The 20,248-nt window shown below is 43.3% G+C and overlaps 1 protein-coding gene and 1 non-coding gene across 3 annotated transcripts in view; both read right to left on the bottom strand.

Moving 5' to 3' along the window:
- ARHGAP32 (Rho GTPase activating protein 32) overlaps nucleotides 1-20,248 on the bottom strand; it is a 167,468-nt gene that overhangs the window by 54,535 nt on the left and 92,685 nt on the right. The window contains exons 1-2 of one of the 2 annotated variants that reach the window (XM_015421618.1): nucleotides 14,015-14,065; nucleotides 11,328-11,402 (exon numbers count right to left, since the gene is read on the bottom strand). The exons of the other annotated variant lie outside the window; for it this stretch is intronic. Of the exons in view, the coding sequence (XP_015277104.1) occupies nucleotides 11,328-11,394 (67 nt within the window). The 5' untranslated portion in view covers nucleotides 11,395-11,402; nucleotides 14,015-14,065. Of the gene's footprint in view, nucleotides 1-11,327; nucleotides 11,403-14,014; nucleotides 14,066-20,248 lie in introns of those variants that run through there. 2 annotated transcript variants of the gene reach the window in all.
- Nucleotides 8,422-8,493, bottom strand: TRNAS-GGA. The gene has a single exon. It is a non-coding gene; the product is annotated as a tRNA-Ser (tRNA).

The following is a 20,248-nucleotide window of genomic DNA, read 5'->3' as shown; positions in this document are numbered from 1 at the left end:
TCGCTGTGTGCACGCTGTCTACAAATTGCTACTTGCTGTCTAGCTACCTACAGTGAAGATGAGGTACACGGAGAGGTTCGCAGCAAGAGCAGTAGAAGGAAGAGCCTGATTCTATTAAAAGACTCCTTATGGGGACACTGGCAACAGAGATCTGAAGATGCCACAGGAATCCCTCAAGTCAATAAAGATTTCTCTTCTACGTCTCTTTGAAAAGTGCTGTTGATCTGAAATACAGAAACTTACTATTTAGTCGCTGGTGGGTATAAACTGCTGACTCAACAGGACAAAAGGAAACCATGTGCTGAGGTTTCTATATCTCCCCCCCCAGCCCCCCATGACAGGCACAGTGAAGAATTGAGGAAGGCGTGGGAGAAGAAAGCAGCAAGGTTGCTTTTGTGCAGGTTTCTTTTTTTCTGTAGCCCGTGCCTTTAAACACACTTCACAGGCATGTGTTAAAACAGTTTCCAAAATCCATCCCCTCTCTAGTGGCTTGATCTCAGTATCCATGAGCTCATGTCTACTTTAATAAAGCGTTGGTTTACCACTAGGGAGTTAACAAGCACAAACACCGCAGACCCAAGGCCAAAGATTTATGAAAAGGCAAATGATTGCAACAAGCTCCGTAATTAACGCAGGGTAAAGGGAAAGGCTCTTCTAAAAAAGATTTTATTGGCTCAACAGGAGAACCTAGAGCTGGGCAAATGGCCCCAGGCCACACATCCAACAAGCTTTACAGCTCTTTAAAAACAAAACAAAACTAGTTTGTTGAGAGACAACAGTGACAGCCTCGCAGAAAGCGTCATTCACCATTCTTGAGTAACAGGTTTTTTCCCTTCATGTAGAAACAAGGGCACCCTGATCACGATCAGTACGGGGAAAAGGTTGCTGCTCATAAAACAAACCACTCTGCTCTGCTTTCCACTTCCAAGTTCTGGCTGAGCAGATTGGCCTGGCCTGAAGGTATATGCCTGCACGTTAAAAAAAAAAAAAAATCCATACTCTTTTTAGAAAAACTCCCAAGTGCCCTATCATCCTCTTCCTAGTAAAGATGCCAACATCCAGGCAGGGCCTTGGGATCGCCAGGAATTACAGCTCCCCTCCAGACTAGAGAGATCAGTTCCCCTGAAGGAACTGGATGCTTTGGAGGGTGGATTCTATGACGCTGTACCCCATTCAGGTCCCTGTCCTCCCCAGGCTCCATCCACAAATCTCCAGGAATTTCTCAACCTGGAGTTGGCAACCCAGCTTCCCAAAGGGGGTACTGATGGCCCTGTTACTTCACCATAGGACAGGCAGAAGCACGCGGGTTCAGAAACACTACCCAGCGATTAAGGAGTCGGTGTGTCTTCCACAAGAAGACTCAAGGAGCAATGGAGGCAAAAGCGTTTTCTTACCTTTTCCGTCCTCTGCTGCCGACCAGAAACAGGAGATGAGCCCGGACTCCCTGGCGCGACTAGAACTCGGCCATACCGAGAAGAAAAGCGCGGAGTTTCCCTAATCGGCTCGGCTCAGCATTCCAGCCGCAGCGGATTACAGGAGGCGGGCAGAGGCGCGGACCGATTTCTCCCCAGCCCACGTCCGCCCGGAGCAAGAGTTCCCCTCCGGCTGAGCGTTCAGGCGTCTCTTCCCCCCCTTGCTCGAGTCACTCTTCAGGTCAGCAACGATGCCTCATCCGGCAGGTCAAGCCCGGCTCCTCCGCGTGACTCTCGCGCAGGCTGGGCTGCTGGCGCTTTGCCTGCCACCGAGGTCCCTCCCCCCCAAAAGAAATCTCGCCCTCGTGGAAAGAGCTCCACCGGCAAGCTCCACCCGCACGGCCACTCCCGCCTCTCAGGTGATCCCGCCGCTCCGGCCGGCCGGCGTTTGGCACGGTCGCAGGTCGCCTAGCCGGGAAAGCCCCGCACGCGCGGAGGAAAGTTTTCAGATCGGGGCAACATCCCTCGCCTGAGATCGAAAACCGACTGGATCAACAGGAAGGGGGAAGTCGCCACAGAAAGAGACTATTTAAAAGACGACGGCGCACTGCGTCCTGCGGGTCAAATGCAAGGCAGGATTTAAGATATATTATTGCATTTCTAAATGCAAGTTCCTCAGGAATTCCGAAATGCCCGTTTTCAAAAGCCCCCTGCGTGCCTAAATTACGCGTCTAATGAAGCTACTTGGAAAACGAAACAAACAGGATTTAATGTTAACTAGATTTCCTGTGCCCACTAAATAGGCTCGGTCCGCGGTTTCAATCTGCTTTAAAGTGCACTAGAAAGGATAGGTGGGAGTTCCCTGAAGCCCTGTGAACCAAGGGTTGGGATTTGCTCATAGAAAACGCCTGTGCCTCCTCGCAGTTAACTTCGGGCTAAAATCTCTCTTTCCCCCCCTCCCCTTCTGCAGCACTGAATTGAGCAGGCTACTGCAGTTACGGAGGTTTGCCAAAATTTCCAGGAGGCCAAAGGAAGGGATAGGACTTCAGTAGGTCATTGCACTACAGCTGTATATCCCTTAATATTAGACTAAGCATTTGGATCAATGGAATAGTAATGACCTACGTAATTTGTCCTGAGTGCAAAACTGTGTACTGTGCAGAACAGAGGCATCGGGAAGACCAGTTGAAATCCCTGATGGGCTTGGGGTTAAATGACACCAGGACTTTTTAAATGGACATAAGGTTGGCTGAGAAAACATTAAGCACCCCCTTCCAGGAGCTTTTACTAAGGTATCAAAAGTTAGACAAAAACATAACTGGGAAAGGTTAAAAATAATTTTTTAAAAACCATTTAATTGTAAGGCGTTTGAAGGCTCATAGAGGTAGTCAACATTGCAGGCTAAAATGTACAAGTGCTTCTTTCATACTACGATATGTCCTTGTTCTGAATACCGGTTATTTAAGAAGAATAACAACAGGAGTAGGCTTTGGCCCCTGTTTATGGGATTTGGGGGGGCACCTGAATAAACACTGTGGAAAATGGGGTGTGGGACCTTTTTACATAAGAAGAAGAAGACGAGAAGAGATTGGATTTATACCCCGCCCTTCACTACCCAAAGGTGTCTCAGAGCGGCTTACAAACTCCTTTCCCTTCCCCTCCCCACAACAGACACCCTGTGAGGTGGGTGGGGCTGAGAGAACTCTGACACAAACTGCTCTTTTTCAAGGACAGCTGTGCCAGAGCTTGTGACTGACCCAAGGTCACATCAGCAGGTGCAAGTGGAGGAGTGGGGAATCAAACCTGGTTCTCCCAGATTAGAGTCCGCACACTTAACCGCTACACCAAACTGAGCCCAGCTGCCTCAGGCCAGTGATCCATCCAGTCCAGAATCCTGTTTCATACAGCAACCACCCTGGAGTGGAAGTATACAGGACACAGAAGCCAAGGCCGCCTCGTGATGTTGCCTCCTTACACTGGGTTTCAGATGCTTAATGTTTTTTTAATATGGAGGCTCCCTTTACTCATCCTGGCTAGTAGCCATTGATAGACTTATCCTCTCCCCTTAAAGCCACCTCTGATCCTGGCCAGTGTTCCCTCTAAGCTGAGTTAGTGTGAGCTAGCTCACAGTTTTTTAGCCTCCGGCTCACACATTTTTATCTTAGCTCAGGAAGGATGGCTCCAGAGCAAACTAACTTATGCAGCAGCCAAATCACTCGCTCACAATTTTAATGCCAGTAGCTCACAGAGTAGAATTTTTGCTCATGAGACTCCACAGCTTAGAGGGAACATTGATCCTGGCCATTATGAATTTCATTATTTAATTACTCATTGATTAAATAATTGTCTGTCCTGTACCTGTTGCCCATCCACTGGGTGTTCCAGAGTTCTAGCATAATGGGAGAGGAAGAAAAGGCTATCTATATCCACTTTCTATACCCCACGCATAATTTTATAAACCACTATACAGTACTGGTCTGACTCAACAAGTTTTTCCGTCCTTATGAATATTATCATAAATCTTCCTAATTTGCAGAGTGGGTATAATAATTTGTCATCCAGGTTAATCATCATCATTTTGGGTAATGATCACAGTGATACTCAATGAAGTTTGTGACGTTCTAACTTCATTGTTTTGTTTTACCTATTGGTTAAGTGAGTTTTAAAAGCGGGAGGGGAGCCAACCGGCAAGAAATGGGAGCACAGTTATTTGAAGGTCGGATTATGTTTAGGGAACATCTTTCTGGATAGGACAGCTACACCTCAAGAATATTATAACTTCAACGTATTCTTTTATTTGCACTATGAACACACTTGCATGTTATACATGGCCTCTGGGTGCATGTGGATGGTGAGAGCAAATGAGCACATGCACAGAGATAGATATAATTTCTTGAGAGATTGATATAAACACTGCTTCTGTGGGTGGCATTTTCAGATACCCTTCAGCAGCCAGAGGCTTAAAGTGAACACCACGCCTACCCAGCCCTATCTGCTATCATCATCTTTTGGCATCTGGGTGTTCGATTTTGCATTTTGTAAGCTGATTTGGGATTCTGTTTTGGCTAAAAAAAATGGGGTATAATATAATAAGTAACAGTAGTGGCTTGCCTAGCTCCAGCACTCAGGATAAATAATGTCAAAAAGAATCTAAAATTGTACATCCATTCCCAACACACACATACAACATGGACAATAAGACGAAGGAGCTACACATGTTCCATACAGACACCAATCTATGCTTCCTTTTTAACATCTTTCTTTTTCAACTTTAGCAAATTTGGACTGAATAGAGATTTTTCTTTGAAGAACAAAAGCAGTAATATCATCCAGTGTTTCAGTACCTTGCCAACATTTATATAGTCAAAGGAAATCTTAACCCCTCAGAGTATATTAACTGGAAGAGGGAGGAAGATGCCAGTGCAGAATCATCTCAATTCCAGACAAGGATGCAAGACTTGAGGACAACTTCTATTATGCTGCTCCTGTAATGCTCCCTGCCAAGCCCTTCTAGCTAAACCATAAAGATTCTTGGTGTCAAAGAATATTGGAAGAGTGATAGGAGGTGCCTCATATTTAGTTTCACCTTTTGCAACTGAAGCCGTAATGTGAAAAAGCTGCAATGGATGCAGACTTTTATACAAAATTGATAAACCTTTTCTGCTGACCAAGGGAGGACAAAGCTGTTTGGAAGATATATGGCCACTGGCAAATTAGGATGATTTATTCGCTTTCTTCTGAACTGAATAAGTGTGTGCCAAACACTGAGGCTCGAAACCATAATTCCTAGCATTGTTATAGACAAAGTGCACAAGAAACTGAAAAGAACTAAAGTTGAACTTTTAAAAATTATTCCCCTTAATTCTCAGCTCTTTGGGGGTGGGGGAGACTTCGTAGATATGATTTACTTACACAAATGATCATTTATTTATTTATTTATTTATTTGATTTATATCCCAACCTACACCAAAAATGGGCTCAGGGTGGCTCACAACAATTAAGATGTAAATAAATAATAGTACCATATAATAAAACCAAGTTAAAACAATCAAGCTATAAAACAAAATGGCAGCAAAAGCGAGACAGAAACTCCAGGGCAGTCCTTAATGTCTCCTGTTGGATGCAATTGGCAGAGCACCGGCTGAATGTGTTTCTGCACAGATGTCACCATCAGCAAGTGCGATGCCACTTTCTGCACTAGCTGCAGTTTCCGAGTCCAGTACAAGGGCAGCCCCACGTAGAGTGAGTTACAATAATCTAGTCTGGAACTGACCATTGCATGGATCACTGTAGCTAAGTCCTGAGAGGTGAAACAGGGAACCAGCTGCCTGACCAGCCAAAGATGATAAAAGACTGACCTGGCAACCACAGTGACCTGGGCCAGGATCTGGGTGATCAGTGTGTTCTACAACTCCACATAAAATGTTGTATCAAATTAACCGTGGTGCATACCCAATTAATACTCACTTTATTTTCATATAAATGAACTTAAGAACAAATAAGGTCTAAGGAATTACTCTATGTATCTGGAACTGCCTTTAAGCAGATATTCACAGTTCTGTGACCTAAAAAAAACAGGTCTAGGAGGAAAGAAAAAGTGATTAAAACTGAGCAAACTGATGTCTGTTACACACAAAGGCTATGAAGTCAGTGCATTATTTGTAGGATTAAGCACTACTGATTTCAGTGGGTGTGGTTTCCATAACTACACTTGGCTGCAACCAAATATGGATGCTCTGGACACATTAAAATATTTTCCTGGTAAGGTACATTTTCAGCACACACACACACAAAACCTTATTAAGACCTTTTGATTTTATATAAACCCACTGAATACTTGCATTTAACATTTCCAATGCTCTGTATTCATGAAAGTTTGTAAGGGTGTCAGTAATTCTCCTATCTGAAATGAAAACTAATGTGTTTGTGTGTGTGTGTGTGTGTGTGTATGAATGTATTATCTTCAGTGTCCACAATTTGTGGATGGGGCACAATACTGCTGTGGTCTATGTAATTCAAGTATCCCTGAACTTGGTATGACATGGTCTCCAGCTGCATCAAGTCTACCTTTTTATAAAAAGCCAACCTGTGAGTCACATACTCATTCTCCCATGTGTGGGATGAAAACCATTTTGGTCTGAGCACAAACTGTGAAAAAGAAAGGCTTGGGTCCTATGCTTTCCTCCTACTTGCACAGCAAAGTCCTCCATTGTGGAGTGCTTTTCTCCAGTGCTAGGTGATTCCACTCATACAAGGCACTGTTTTTTGTGTGAACAGCAAGTACCCAGTTGGCAAAGAGCTGTCTTAAAAAGCTAGTTTTGAAGGGAAGCATGAAATGTGACTGATTTATTTATTTACTAGGAGGAACGCCGTTGCGGGAGGAGGCAACGAGCCCTAGGGAGAACTGTCGCTGCGGGGCAAGGGGGCTGGGCTGCCCCCCCAAATCTGCGCCGGGGTGTGCCATGCAGTGGCCTCCATCCTCCCCGAGCCCAGCCGCGGCCAGCTCAGCTCCCTCCCCGAAGGCTGCTCCGGGTGGGGGAAGCACGGCGCGGTGGCCAGAGAGAGGCCTGGCAGCGGGGAAGGGGGCTGGCCTGCTCCCCCCCACAAGCAGGGCCCGCCACCACCGTTGCCGAGACCGCAGCGGGTGGGGGAAGTGCGGTGCGGCCGCCTTCCCCATTCCCCCGAAGAAGGGGCTGCTGCCTAACCCTTCCCAGCCATGGCAGGCGAGGGAAGGGCGGTGCGGCCGCCTCCCCCATCCCTGAGGTGAGGCAGGCATGGCGAAGGGCCCCCGCCACCGAAGAAGGTGTTGGAGTGAGGCGGACCAGGCGGGCAGTCGGGAATGACCTTCTCCTCCGCTGTCCCCAGCCTCTGCTGTCCCCCTCGATGACAACCTGGTTCTCCGAGGCTGCTGCGCCCTCCTGGCGCCGTCCCTGGCTTCACTCTCTCCCCAGCACCATCGCCTGGCATCGCAGCCTCCCTTCCCTGGCTCCTGGCGGTGCCGTTCGCTCGCAGCGTTTGCCTCCCGCCTCTCAGCCAATGGCATGCCAGCAGCCTTGAGCAGCAGCTGGCGGACCAATGGCTGACGGCGCGCATATATTCTCCGCTCCCTTACTCAATTATATATAAGGAGAGATCTCATTAAACTTTTATACTGCCCTCTCTGAGAGCAGGATCAGAGCAGTGTACAAGTTCATGCAAAATACACTAAAACAATCTAAAATACAAAGTCATAAAACCTTTTGAAGCCCTGCAATTTCCGTTCAACCTACTAATTTGTTGACAAGAGTACAAATACCGTATGTTCCCAGTGCTCACTCTTCTCCAAAAGGAAACTGACCCTGTCAAGACCAGTATTTCCACTACTTGTGGAAGCAGATTTTTAGCTTTCTAAGCTTTTGCATACTCTTCATGAGAACTTTTACAGGCCTCTTCCACAGCTTCCCATCAATGCAAGCTGCATTGTAATCTCCTTTCCTTCCTTTACCTCTGTTCTTCTTGAAGCTGTCAGGAGGCTCAGAGTAAGGAAGAGAAAGAAGAAACCTCAAGGAAAACCAGTGGTCTTACATACACACCAATCACCATGCTCCTTCACTTTTAGAACCATGCAACAAAAAGGAGACTTCAGCACAGATGAAAAAAACCATTTTCCATTCATACTCTACAACTAGAAAAGTGCACACTGTGGGGGACACCATGCAACAGAAAGAGGGTCCATCCTTCCTTGACATTCTCTCTTCCCTATATCTATCCCTTTTTGAGGCTAAACCAGTCTTTAAGCATGCTTTGGAGCCTGCAGTTTGTTTTTACACATTTACTGAAAGTTATGTGGCTTCTGATAACACTGTAAATTGTACTATGTTACTACAATAGTATGAAATCACATGAAACTGCCTTATACTGAATGAGACCCTTGGTCCATCAAAGTCAGTATTGTCTACTCAGACTGGAAGTGGCTCTCCAGGGTCTCAGGCAGAGGTCTTTCACATCACCTGCTGCCAGACCTTTTAACTGGAGATGCCAGGGATTGAACCTGGGACCTTCTGTATTCCAAGCAGATGCTCTACCACTGAGCCACAGCCCCTCCCAAAACTGGTCAAAACCACTGTCAAGTCGCAGCCGTAGGGGCTACCATTAACCAACTAGTTATTCATTTGTGGTTAGTGATTGGAACAAGTAACAAGTAACCCAAATAGTTAAAGCTATGCAGTTCAGCACCAAGGGCATACCGTGTATCTGCCTTAAAGTGGTGGCAAGAGGGATGATTGTTAAAATACCTTACATCTTCAAAACACAGAAAGATATAAGCATTGCATGCAGTGCAGAATATAAGTAAGGTTTAAATGAATACCTGCAAGGTAGCTGGTGTGGGGGAACTGCTATTACATCATTAGTTATACGCAAAGAAATATACCCTCAAGCAAGGAGAGGTTCTGTGTAAAAAAGAGTTGTATGTATGTATATTTTAGTGTTGTTTGAAAATAACTCATGCATTTGCCCGATCAACATAAGAAACGGCAGTGGATTTTTTTAAAAAAATTGTGCTATCACTATTACAAGAAGTAGATCCCAGTGAACGTTACATTTTTGGAGAGCAGTGTTGTGTAGTGATCAAGAGTGTCAAGACAAGTATCAGGGAGATCTGTGTTTGAATCCCCACTCTTCCCACAAAAGCTCACTGGGTGATCTTGGGCCACTCACACACTCTCAGCCTAACCCACCTCACAGGGTTGTTGCAAGGATAAAACGGAGGGGAGGAGAATGATGTAAGCCACTTTGGCAGGGTATAAATGAATTAAATAAATGGTATAAACAAATGTAAGCCCACTGACTATTTTTATTTGTTCTATAGGACACTGTTCAGAATTGTGCACATAACACAGAGCATGAGAACCAGCATAGTCAAGCACAGCCCAGTTTAAACTATTGTGTTTGGATCTGGGCCACCTGGGTTCAACTACCTGTTCAATAGTAGTCTCTCCCTACATCAACTGAGTCAATTTCTTACAGCTTTAGATTACCTTTTGTAAAAACAGAAATACTATAGACTAGGGGTGTCGAACTCATTTGTTATGAGAGCCGGATCTGACATAAAAGAGACCTTGTTGGGCCGGGCCATGTGTGTCATAAAATGTAATGCCAGGTAGCAGAGATATAAACTTTATAAAGGACACAAACACAGAGGGTTTTTTTTAACTTAAAATAAAAACATGCTTAAAACATTAGCACTCTTGCAATATCTTGTTTATTTAACAGGGTCTGATAACTGACACCTCTTGCTCTGAATTACTGCATCAAGAGGTCTGTGCTGTTGCAATCTTGAGTATGCTGTTCAGGTGTGTATCTGTAAGCTGCAAACCTACAATGATGCAGCAGCAGAACTGGAAGAAGCAGAAGACAGCCAGTTCCACTGCGAGCCTGATAGAAGCCCTCCGGGGGCCTCATCTGGCCCCCGGGCCACATGTTTGACACCCCTGCTATAGACTGGGTTGGGGCTTTGCTGCAATGAGTCTGCTGGTGTGGTATAGTCATTAGAGTGTTGACCTCTGAACTGGGAGACCTGGCTTCAAATACAAACACACACACACCCTGTAGCTCACTGGGTGATCTTGGGTTAGTAATATTCTCTTGACTTAAACAAGCTCACAGGGTTGTTGCAAAGTTACAATTGAGGAAAGGAGCTTTTTGAAGAGAGGGTTAAAACATAATAAATAGAGCACCCCTAAGGAACTTTGTAAATCAAAAGTGATTTGATGAAACTATAACATGGCAGCATCTACACTAACATTTCAGGCACATACTACTGATTCAGTTTGGCTAAAATCTGTTCTGGTAAAGAAGGATTCTACTGATTTTCTGATGACTTATATTTTTCCCATTTCCTAGTTCCCTTACACATGGCTGCCCTTAGCCAAAGCTTCTTTCCATCACATGGCCAGGCCTCCAAGACCTGAACACACATACCGCATACTGGTTGAGGAAGGGGAGGAGGCAGGAAGGCTGAGTCACCGAATGCTGTGTTGGGAAGAGCAGAAAGCTTTGACTTAATGTGCAGGGACCTGGTAGGCTGCTGCACTCCCAAGGATGACAGGCAAAAAGGAGTGATGGGCATAACCATGGGGGTGGGGAGGGGACAGCCTCTTACATCCAGCCTTCTGCAGGGAGCAGGCTGGACTCACACTGTCCAACATTCACGACTTTTTTTATTTTACAAGAGGGTCATATTATGTTCAAATCAACACAAGGCTTCATCTCCGGCTACAACTCCTCTGGGTCTTCCCTACATCATTCCCACAGATTTTATAAACAAACTCTAAGTTACCCACCCAAAAAGAAGTGTTTCAGTGAATGATTTTAAATAACTGTTTAGCACAGGCAGATTATCCAGTGCACATTAGTCACATAGCTGTGTTGTGGTTATTTTTATTCCAGTGAATTTTCCTCCTTGCTAACTCTCGCAATGTAGTCATGACAACTACAGCACAGCAGTTTCCAGTTATAGCCTTGCAGCTGTGTACATAATATGGTCATTCGAGCTGCTGTTAAACTACAGGGTTTCAACAATATTTCTTCTCATGTCTCCCCCACCCCCAAGCCCCATCTAAGCCAGAGTTCCCTGTGGTAGGCAACATGTCTGTTTTGGTACAAAACATATTTTTATAACCACAGTCAAAGCCCTGCAAAACAGCAGTTTATATATATTCAGGGTTCATACACAAATGGAAAGATAGATCCACACTTGTAAGATATATATGGTCTATGAACAGGATCCAGAAAAATTTTGCACGTTAAGGTAGACTATAGTTCTAACTAACAGCAAACCTACTTGATTAGTAGATATTAATGCTAGAACACGAACTATTAGACTTTGGTTAGTACATGTACATTTAGAGACAAACTGACTATAACATGTTCTACCTGAACTCAGCTGGGATTGGTTCAGAGTCTCTGAAACACATGCTGAACCTGGCTTTATACTATCCATCTCCAAATCTGCATGCAGTTGTGGGGAGGGGGGAGAATGAGGCAAGAAAAGGACAAAGTTTAATGAAAGACAAAAACAAAAAAAGGTAACTTGATTTGCTAATACAGCATTGGCAGAGCACCATTTCAAACCAATGTTTATCCTAGGTTCCACAAGGCATTCATTTACAATTCCAGTACAGACCTGAGGGGGGCAATATAATTATGCTAAATAACTTTCATACCCTTGGGTTACAGTCTACAGCCAGTATGGTGCAATGGCTGGAGTGTCAGACTAAGAGCCAGGAGTCTATGGTTCAAATCCTCACTCAACCATGAAGTTCAGTGAATGACCTAGGGCCAGTGACACTGTATCAACCTAACTCATGGGGTTGTGGTGGGGACAAAATGGGAGAGGGGGAAAAATGATGTATGCCATCCTGAGCTCCTTGGAGGAAGAGTGGGTTAAAACTGATCTTATTTAATTTATTCACTATTTATTTAAAATCTTTCTATGCTGGTTCTTCAGAGTTCTGCTCCAAGTGGCTTAAATTTAAAATATTAGAATATTAAAAAATCGAGCCATTAAAAGCAAGGCATTGAACATAAACACCATAAAAACTACTCAGACCAGAAGCAGACCGTTTTAAATAGCTGGTTAAGATCTTAATACTTCATTAATAATAATTGTGTGCCATCAAGTCACAAATTACTCATGGTGACCCCTCATGGGGTTTTCAAGGCCAGAGATGAGCAGAGGTGGATTGCCATTGCCTTCCTCTTTATAATAACTCATGTCTTCCTTGGTGGTCTCCTATCCAAGTACTAACCAGGGCTGACCCTGCCTAGCTTCCAAACTCTGGTGACATTAAGCCAGTCAGGGCTACAGGCAACTCTAAATATGGAAAATTCTACTAGATCAATAAAGCTGACACTCTGACCAAAATATGCTAGGATCTTCCTTCATGGGGGAAAAAAGTCTATAGCCTTTCCTTAAAATTTAGATAGAAGAGAAGCACTCCAGGCAGGTTGCCGTGGTATCCCTTTCTCTGTATATGTGAATATAGGGTGACAATGGTGGGCTTCCATATGGGTCAGAGTTTTTTAAAACTCATCTGCTGTGCCAATACTTCCCACAGAACATCTGAAAACCTGTATGAATAACAGAAATGCATAGATCTCAGCAAATGTTTAGATGCTTACAATATAGAATTATGAATCCAGATAAATATACTTCCAACAGATGTTGCAGAGCTGTCCTGCTTTGGAATGCAAATAGATTTGTGCCTGCCAGATGCCAGAGGCTATGGAAGACACATGTAATGTGATCATATCCACAGATCAGAGGCATATTTTGTCACCACAATAAGCTCACTTCAGAAGTGAAACCATTAAAACACACGCTTTTAAACCACTGAACAAATATACCGTATTTAAATTAGCCTCTGAATACTTGTCCTTCTTAAAACTGTGAATGCTGATTTTGCAGATTTGATCAAATAGCTACAGATGCAACAACACTGTCAGCCACGCTGCTGATCTAAAGCAAGGAAGCCATTTTAGTTTAAAGGGTGAGGCACTTGCATTTTTTCCCATGACAAGATCCAGCTATATAAAAGGAGAGGTCATGTCTTGTTCTCTTTGCTTTGCTTTTCCATAATTACAAAGGCCAGGAAAGGCCATGCACTGCTGGCTGAAAAAGCCACTTCATGCTTAATAGCATGCATGTGTCAGGACCAGCCAGCATGAGACCAATAAAAAAGGGGGGGGGGGGGGGGAGAACAGTAGGATCAGCTTTAAGCACAATTCCATAAGAGTTTATGGAAATATGGGTACTTTCTATTCCTCTGGTCCCCCTGCTCAAAATGTATAGAACCAATTTTTAATTACAAATAATACCAAAAGGAAATCTCTCTCCTACTTCATAGTTATACAGGAAGCGTGGATCAGGCAGTGCTATCTGTCTTGCATGATGCCTTTTCCTATTCTGTGAAACAGGCATAGGCAACTCCTGCCTCCAATTTTTCATCATATAAGCAAACACTGCAATGTGTATGCCTCCTGAAGCCATAAGGAAAGGTGGGGGAAATATTTTAATAAGGTCTAGGGAAAGTATTATTACTTCCCATTTTGAAGATTAGAAAATGTAATTACAGTCCAGTAAAAAGCACATGGGCAAACAAATATTGTTTTCAGAGGTACCAGTTTTATATACATTTTAGTCTGTTGCAGCAGCCACCAAAAAAAAGCCTTGTGGAGCCTTACATATTTATTGTAGCCCTCATGAAGAGTGCTCTAGCCCCACCAAAACTAATGCCACGATAAATCTGTCTATCCTTTTTGGTTCATCGTAATGGATTATGTAGGTTCCATCTGAAATTACAGCCAACAGTCAGTTCAAAAACCTATTTGAGAAAAAGCTTTCAGATCCACCCTGGAGTTGGAACAAGAATAATTAAGATTATCCTTCTTGTCCCTCCACTCCCCTATCTATTTTATGTTTCAAGACATACTGTGAAAATTTTAAAAATGCAATCAGTTCTACTTCGACTCTCTTGTACATCTCACCAAATTATTTTCAGATACTGACTCAGCTGAATGCAAAAGATGATGATATAGAAAAGGAATGAATAAAAACGTACAGGGGGGGAAGTAGCTCCAGGACGCTGGACGGGCTCCATGAGCAGGGGAGACTGAGAAAGTACAATTCAAAAGAAAAAGAATATTAAAATAAGCAGCCATTTAAAGACATTTTCATTAAACACACAGGAAACATTCACAAATGGACATATCTTTGCAATCCACTCTGGTGTTAACGAATATGGATCTAAATTCTGCATCTGTTGGACATAACTACAGTTTTGTTCAACTTCTCCAACCATCTTCTGAAGTCAATGGAGTTTATTCAGGAAACTGCACTTAAATAATTAAGTTACATGGTAACTCAGACCTAGAAGGAACCAATATGTTTAAGTGCAACAAAAGGGAAACAATGCAAAACATTCTAAAAGATCCCAACATTTATAAACAAGTTCACTCTTTCACCCATTTGGGTCTTTTCCTCACTAAACTCACTTTAACAAAATTGAAGCCAACACAGCTGCTCACATTTATTTCTGTTTGTGCATTTCTGTCCTGCTTGAGACAACACCCAAAAAAAAAAGTATGCCACTTAATAATGTACTGCTACATAGCGTGAGAGCCGATGTTAGTTATTCTCAATGTAATTTCAAGAGCTTTTCCTGCATCCCAGGAAAAGTGGGCAGAGGAGGCAGTAGCTGGACAGCATTGTGAATTCCCAGATTACACAAATTATCTAGACCCATTTCATTCTGATTTCTGGATAAAGTACAGGATTGAGTCTGCCTTGATTTCCCTGACTAATCATTTTTACCAGATTCAGAAGGCATGTGACATTGTAGATTTGCAATACTATTCTGTTGTATCCTTCTGTATCCTGGTCCCTTTTCCACCTTACTGGGAGATTCCCAAAGGTGGTGCTTACATTTCCATGCTTTTAAACATCTAGACAAGGATGCTGAGAAGGTCTGCTTGAGATTTTGGAGTAAACAGGTATTCTGGTATAACAACCATCTCTAATTCTTCATTTCACCTGAACCAGGTGAAGATGCATTGTCTCTGAATTTAAGGCAGTGATAGGCTGGAAGAAGAGTTCAGGGTGACATGCATTGACTTGTTCCTCCCAACCACCCTGCAAGATAGGTTAGGCTGAGAGATGGCAGAGCCTCATGGAAGAGTGGCTGTTTGAACCTGGGTGTCCCTGGTCCTAGTCCAATATACCACACTGCCCCTCCCACTTTCCCCCCAACTAAAGGTCTATACTGGCTGGTCCATTAATTGGGAAGGTGGATGCAGCTGTCCTGGATGGGGACTATATTACCCAATGGAACAGATTTCTGATGTAGGGACATTCCCACATCTAGGCCTTCTCCAGGACCTGATCTGTAAAACAACAAGCTTGCTACCATTGTGCATGCATTGAAAATTCCTCAATTAGTTTACTGTAATACAGTTGTGGCTGCCCTTGAAGTCAGTGCCGAAAATGCTAACAGTTCAGAATGTGGCAGTATGGATTCTCTCTAGGCATACACCAAATGTACCCCCCCCAATCCTTGTCAATATAACAAAAACTTCACTAGTTGCCCTTTAATTTCCAAGCCAAATTTCAGGCTCTAGTTTTAAAATCTGAGGTTATACAAAGCCTGGGTTCAAGACCCTGGACGTTACAACTTTCCCCCGAACATTAAGAACATGAAAAGAGGCCCTTGTACAGATGCCGCCATCAACAGAAGCTTGGCTACTACTGAAACAGAGGCCCTTGGACTTTGGCTAATAATATTGGACACTTGCTAGAAGAGGTATGCGAGGTCTATGTAACTCATTCTTTTTTGGGGGGGGGGCATAAAATTTCCCATACAGGATTTTGAGTGATAGCTTATGGGGACCTGTATAAAGCATAGTCTCTTGCTTTGCCGACTGCAAGTTAAATATTTGTGTATTAATGTTTTATATTGTAATACGGTTTTATGATGTTGTCAGCTGCTTTGAAGACACCACGAAAAAAACATGCTACAATTAAAAAAAACCAAAACCCACCCCACAAACCATTTTAGATAACATTTAACCACCAAGACCATGCCTCTTTTAAATCTTGTCAATATTATACAACTTCCTCAACGTCTCAGGAAATTTCAGAGCACTACTTATAACAGATGAGTGAAAAAACCTGAAGCATGTACAGTCTTTCAAAGATGCTGTTGAGAGTAAAAATATGATTGCGATTCATTTAGTACCAAAATCATATATTGGGACAGGACACTAGGTGCCTTTGATTTTTAATGTATTCACCAGTAGCTAAAAGCACAAGGGCCCTCCACAAGGTGGACCACCATATTTACTCATATCAAATTTACTTGTGTAATGACTCCCCATACCCTCCCTCTCATCAATGATAGGCAGCATTAGAAAGAGAATTTGAGTTTGTCATTCTAGCCCTCCTTCCTCCTTCTCAGCCGTACAACAAAAGTGAGCTGTATCACAATATTTGCTTATTGGCCAATTTGGCCATCCGGCTCAATGACCGCTTGAAACTGCTGCATGCGTCAGCTCCGTGCCTGTGGCCAGTCTGTCATGTGCAGCTGCTTCCAGTCACAGAATTAAATGCTTTGCACACTACTGCAAACCTGCACTTTGGGGCATTTTCAGTAATGTGCCCTATACACAGCTGTAGCTGGTCACAGACAGTGAGATAAGATGTGCAATCATCTGAAGTGGCTGAAAAGCCTCCTTGTCTTGTAAACTTATTCCAATATAAGCTTGTGTAAACCAATTTCCAATTTATGTCAATTTAGGGGGAAATTACCAAAAAGATATTTTAAAAAAACAAGCATCTTCTATCGTAGCTATCAAAAACTAATGCATTTAAGTGTACCACAAAATTTTGAAGACAAAACTTAATTTCCTTCAAGTGCAGCATTATATTAAAACAAATTTCGTAAAAGTGAATGCATGTTTTCACAATAGAGAGCTGATATATCTGGAGAATGAGATGAAAAGCCGGACTCTGAATGTGGGATATTTAAGAAAGATATTTTCTTTGGAACACCAGTGGGATGGATGGTCAAGAAGATGATAGGAAAGAAACAGAAGAGACATACAAAAAGGAGATGGTACCTGCCACTCCATCCAGTGATAAGCCGGCTTATCAGATGATGAAAGCAACGTAACAGGGCCCAAACACAGGAAAGGGTTTTTTCATACTCAAAGGGCTCTTCAGGTATTCAGAAAAAAAGCTGACTTTATAATTTAACCGAGGGGGGGTGGGGTGGTCAGCTAATCAAAAAAGAAAAACCCTAAAAAAAACAGTCCACTGAGAACAGAAAATGCCCCAGAAAAGATACGGCAGATATGATCTGAACATAAGAGAAGCCAATGATGGATCAGGCCAATGGCCCATTCAGTCCAACACTCTATCACACAGTGGCCAAAAATACCAGGTGCCATCAGGAGGTCCAGCAGTGGGGCCAGGACACTAGAAGCCCTCCCACTGTTGCCCCCCCCAAGCACCAACAATACTTGCCCCAAACTGAGAGTTCCTATCTATGCTCCATATGTTTATCTAATTCCCTCTTGAAGCTGTCCATGCTTGTAGCTGCCACCACCTCCTGTGGCAGTGAATTCCATGTATTAATCACTCTTTGGGTGAAGAAGTACTTCCTTTTATCTGTTCTAACCCGACTGCTCAGCAATTTCATTGAGTGCCCATGAATTCTTGTATTGTGAGAAATTATAAGATTATCCCATGTATAATCTTATAAACCTCGCTCATGTCACCTCAGCCGTCGTTTCGCCAAGCTAAAGAGCCCCAAGCGTTTTAACCTTTCTTCATAAGGAAAGTGTTCCAACCCTTTGATCATTCTAGTTGCCCTTTTCTGCACTTTTTCCAGTGCTATAATATCCTTTTTGAGGTGCGGTGACCAGAACTGTACACAGTATTCCAAATGAGGTTGCACCATCAATTTATACAGGGGCATTATGATACTGGCTGATTTTGTTTTCAATTCCCTTCCTAATCATCCTGAGCATAGTGTTGGCCTTTTTTATTGCAGTTGCACACTGTCTCGACATTTTTATTGAGTTATCTACTACGACTTCAAGATCTCTCTCTTAGCCAGTCTCTTTTCAATATCCTAACAGAGTAAAGAATCCTGGAGAGAGAGATGTGGGGGTGGGGTAGAATTTCCAAATTTCCTCCCACCCACTCAAGACTTCTCTTTGCTCTCAGGGCCTTCAGCAGGTCAGTCATGTCTTCCCTTAAACCTTCTTTCCCCTTTAACTGGCATTCAGCTGCTCTAAAACTCTGTCCCCGTTAAAGCACGTTCAGTCCTCATCACAGTATTCTGTAGTGGGTTTCCCCTCTCTTTTTTCATTAATTTACAAAATTTTATTCTTGTACATGTCAAGGGTGTCCCCAAAATATCTAGAGACATCTGCCTGGTCTGCAAGGGGCCTGGTTTTGTGGCTTTTGTTATCCAAACAGAGGCCAGCCAGTTACCATTAGACTGAATGACAGGTATCACATGGTTTTTGTATGTCTCTTCGGCTCCTTCTGCTCATTTTGACCAGCTACCTCACTAGTAACCCCCCATGACCTAGAAATGGATCTGTACGCCAGAATGGAACTCATGTAAGCATTTTTAAAAATCACAGTATAGTAAAAAGCTTTGTTATCTGGCACACATGGAGAATGGAGGTAGCCAGTCAATCAAATGTGCCAGATACTCAAGGTTATTGCTCTGCTCCAGCAGTGGAATCTGCAGTGACCAAACCCCACCCAATTAGGAACATCATGGCAACCCACACCTGGTGGGACTCTTCCCACCCTCCTCAAGTCACGGAACCATCCTAGACATCAGGCAGATTAGTGAGTCTGCTGCCCAAGAGCCCTCTGCCAGACTAGACGGAGACATCAGGCAGATTAGTGAGTCTGCTGCCAGACTAGACGGGGGAGGGGGGACTCTGCTGCACTGGAAAGGCAGCCTGGAACAAGAATAGCTTTAGTGTTAAACAATCCACCCTTAACTGAAGCCCACTCAAGTGGCAACTAGCACTGGGGAAATGAGGATGGTACAGTGATTGGTATCATTCAGGGGCCTTGCATGTGCTTCCATACACAAAACACATGTGGTGTGTGTATGCAAGTCTAGACCTCTGCCTAGAAATGATGGTGCTAGCTCTGCTTCAGAATGGAATCATAATTTACAAAGCACAGGGACTTTGAAAAACGCCAGCCTACTGACTTCACCATGTCCAACCCTTGAGGCACCTTGTTTTTACTTGAAGTCACATCCAAGTACGGAATGAGCACGTCTCTGCTGAGCTATGTGCTCTCACTGAAAATTAAAAGGGCAGTGCAATAGTACCAAAAAGATATGGCACTGAGAATGTACATTTTTGGCACTTAATGAGTTTTTCTAGGTTCTGAATGGCATATTGTTACAAGGAACCAAAATATCAGTAATTTCCAAGCAACTTACTATAATTGTCCAAACCGGTATTAATGCTTCATTATAAATATCTATATACCTAACAATGTGATTTACCAGCTTTTATGAATAATCAGAAGTGGTATACCACCAGATTTTGCTTTTGAAAATGTTATGATATATATTCAGAGGACATATGCACATTTTCCCTCTTTAAATTTTGAGAGCATTTTAATAACTTCATAATATTAAGCTACAGTTGCTATTCTTTAAGGCAGTTATTCATTTCACATCCAGACTTCTTCATGTAACAGAAAAATATCCAAACCTAGATCTTAGGGTTGCGAGGTCTCCTGCTACAGCAGGAAACTTCCTGCCAATCCAGTTCATTGTTCTCGGGCCCTGAAGCTCCAGTGTGCTGATATCATTTCCATAGAAAACGACCATTGGTTACTCACCGTGAAGGGTCATTCTCCTGAGGCTTGGAGGACATCTTGTGAGGTGGAGGACATCTTGTGGGTGATTCCCATCCATCACTTAAGGAGGCAGGACTAATTTCAATTACTTCCTGTATCCTGTAGTGGGAGTCACCCTAGGCTCAGTTCTGGTGCTCCAAAAGCAATACACTAACTTAACCACTGTAAAAAAGAGAACTTGAACATCAACAACAAGAATATAGCCAAATCACAAACATTGGAACAGGAAGAAAAAGGTGAGTCCTCTCTCTCATGTAATCTTATTATTATTTTTAAATAGAGTGTGAAAGAACAGCATAGTAGATAGAGGAAATGACGACCCGGGAGGGCCAAGATGTCCTCCAAGCCTCAGAGGAGAAGGACCCTTCACAGTGAGTAACCAATGGTTGTTCTC

This window comes from Gekko japonicus, unplaced genomic scaffold, assembly GCF_001447785.1.
Source record: "Gekko japonicus isolate JY-2015 unplaced genomic scaffold, Gekko_japonicus_V1.1 scaffold715, whole genome shotgun sequence".
Classification (NCBI taxonomy): Eukaryota; Metazoa; Chordata; class Lepidosauria; order Squamata; family Gekkonidae; genus Gekko; species Gekko japonicus.
The sequence above is the reverse complement of the archived record's forward strand: the minus strand, read 5'-3'. Positions and strand labels throughout refer to the sequence as shown.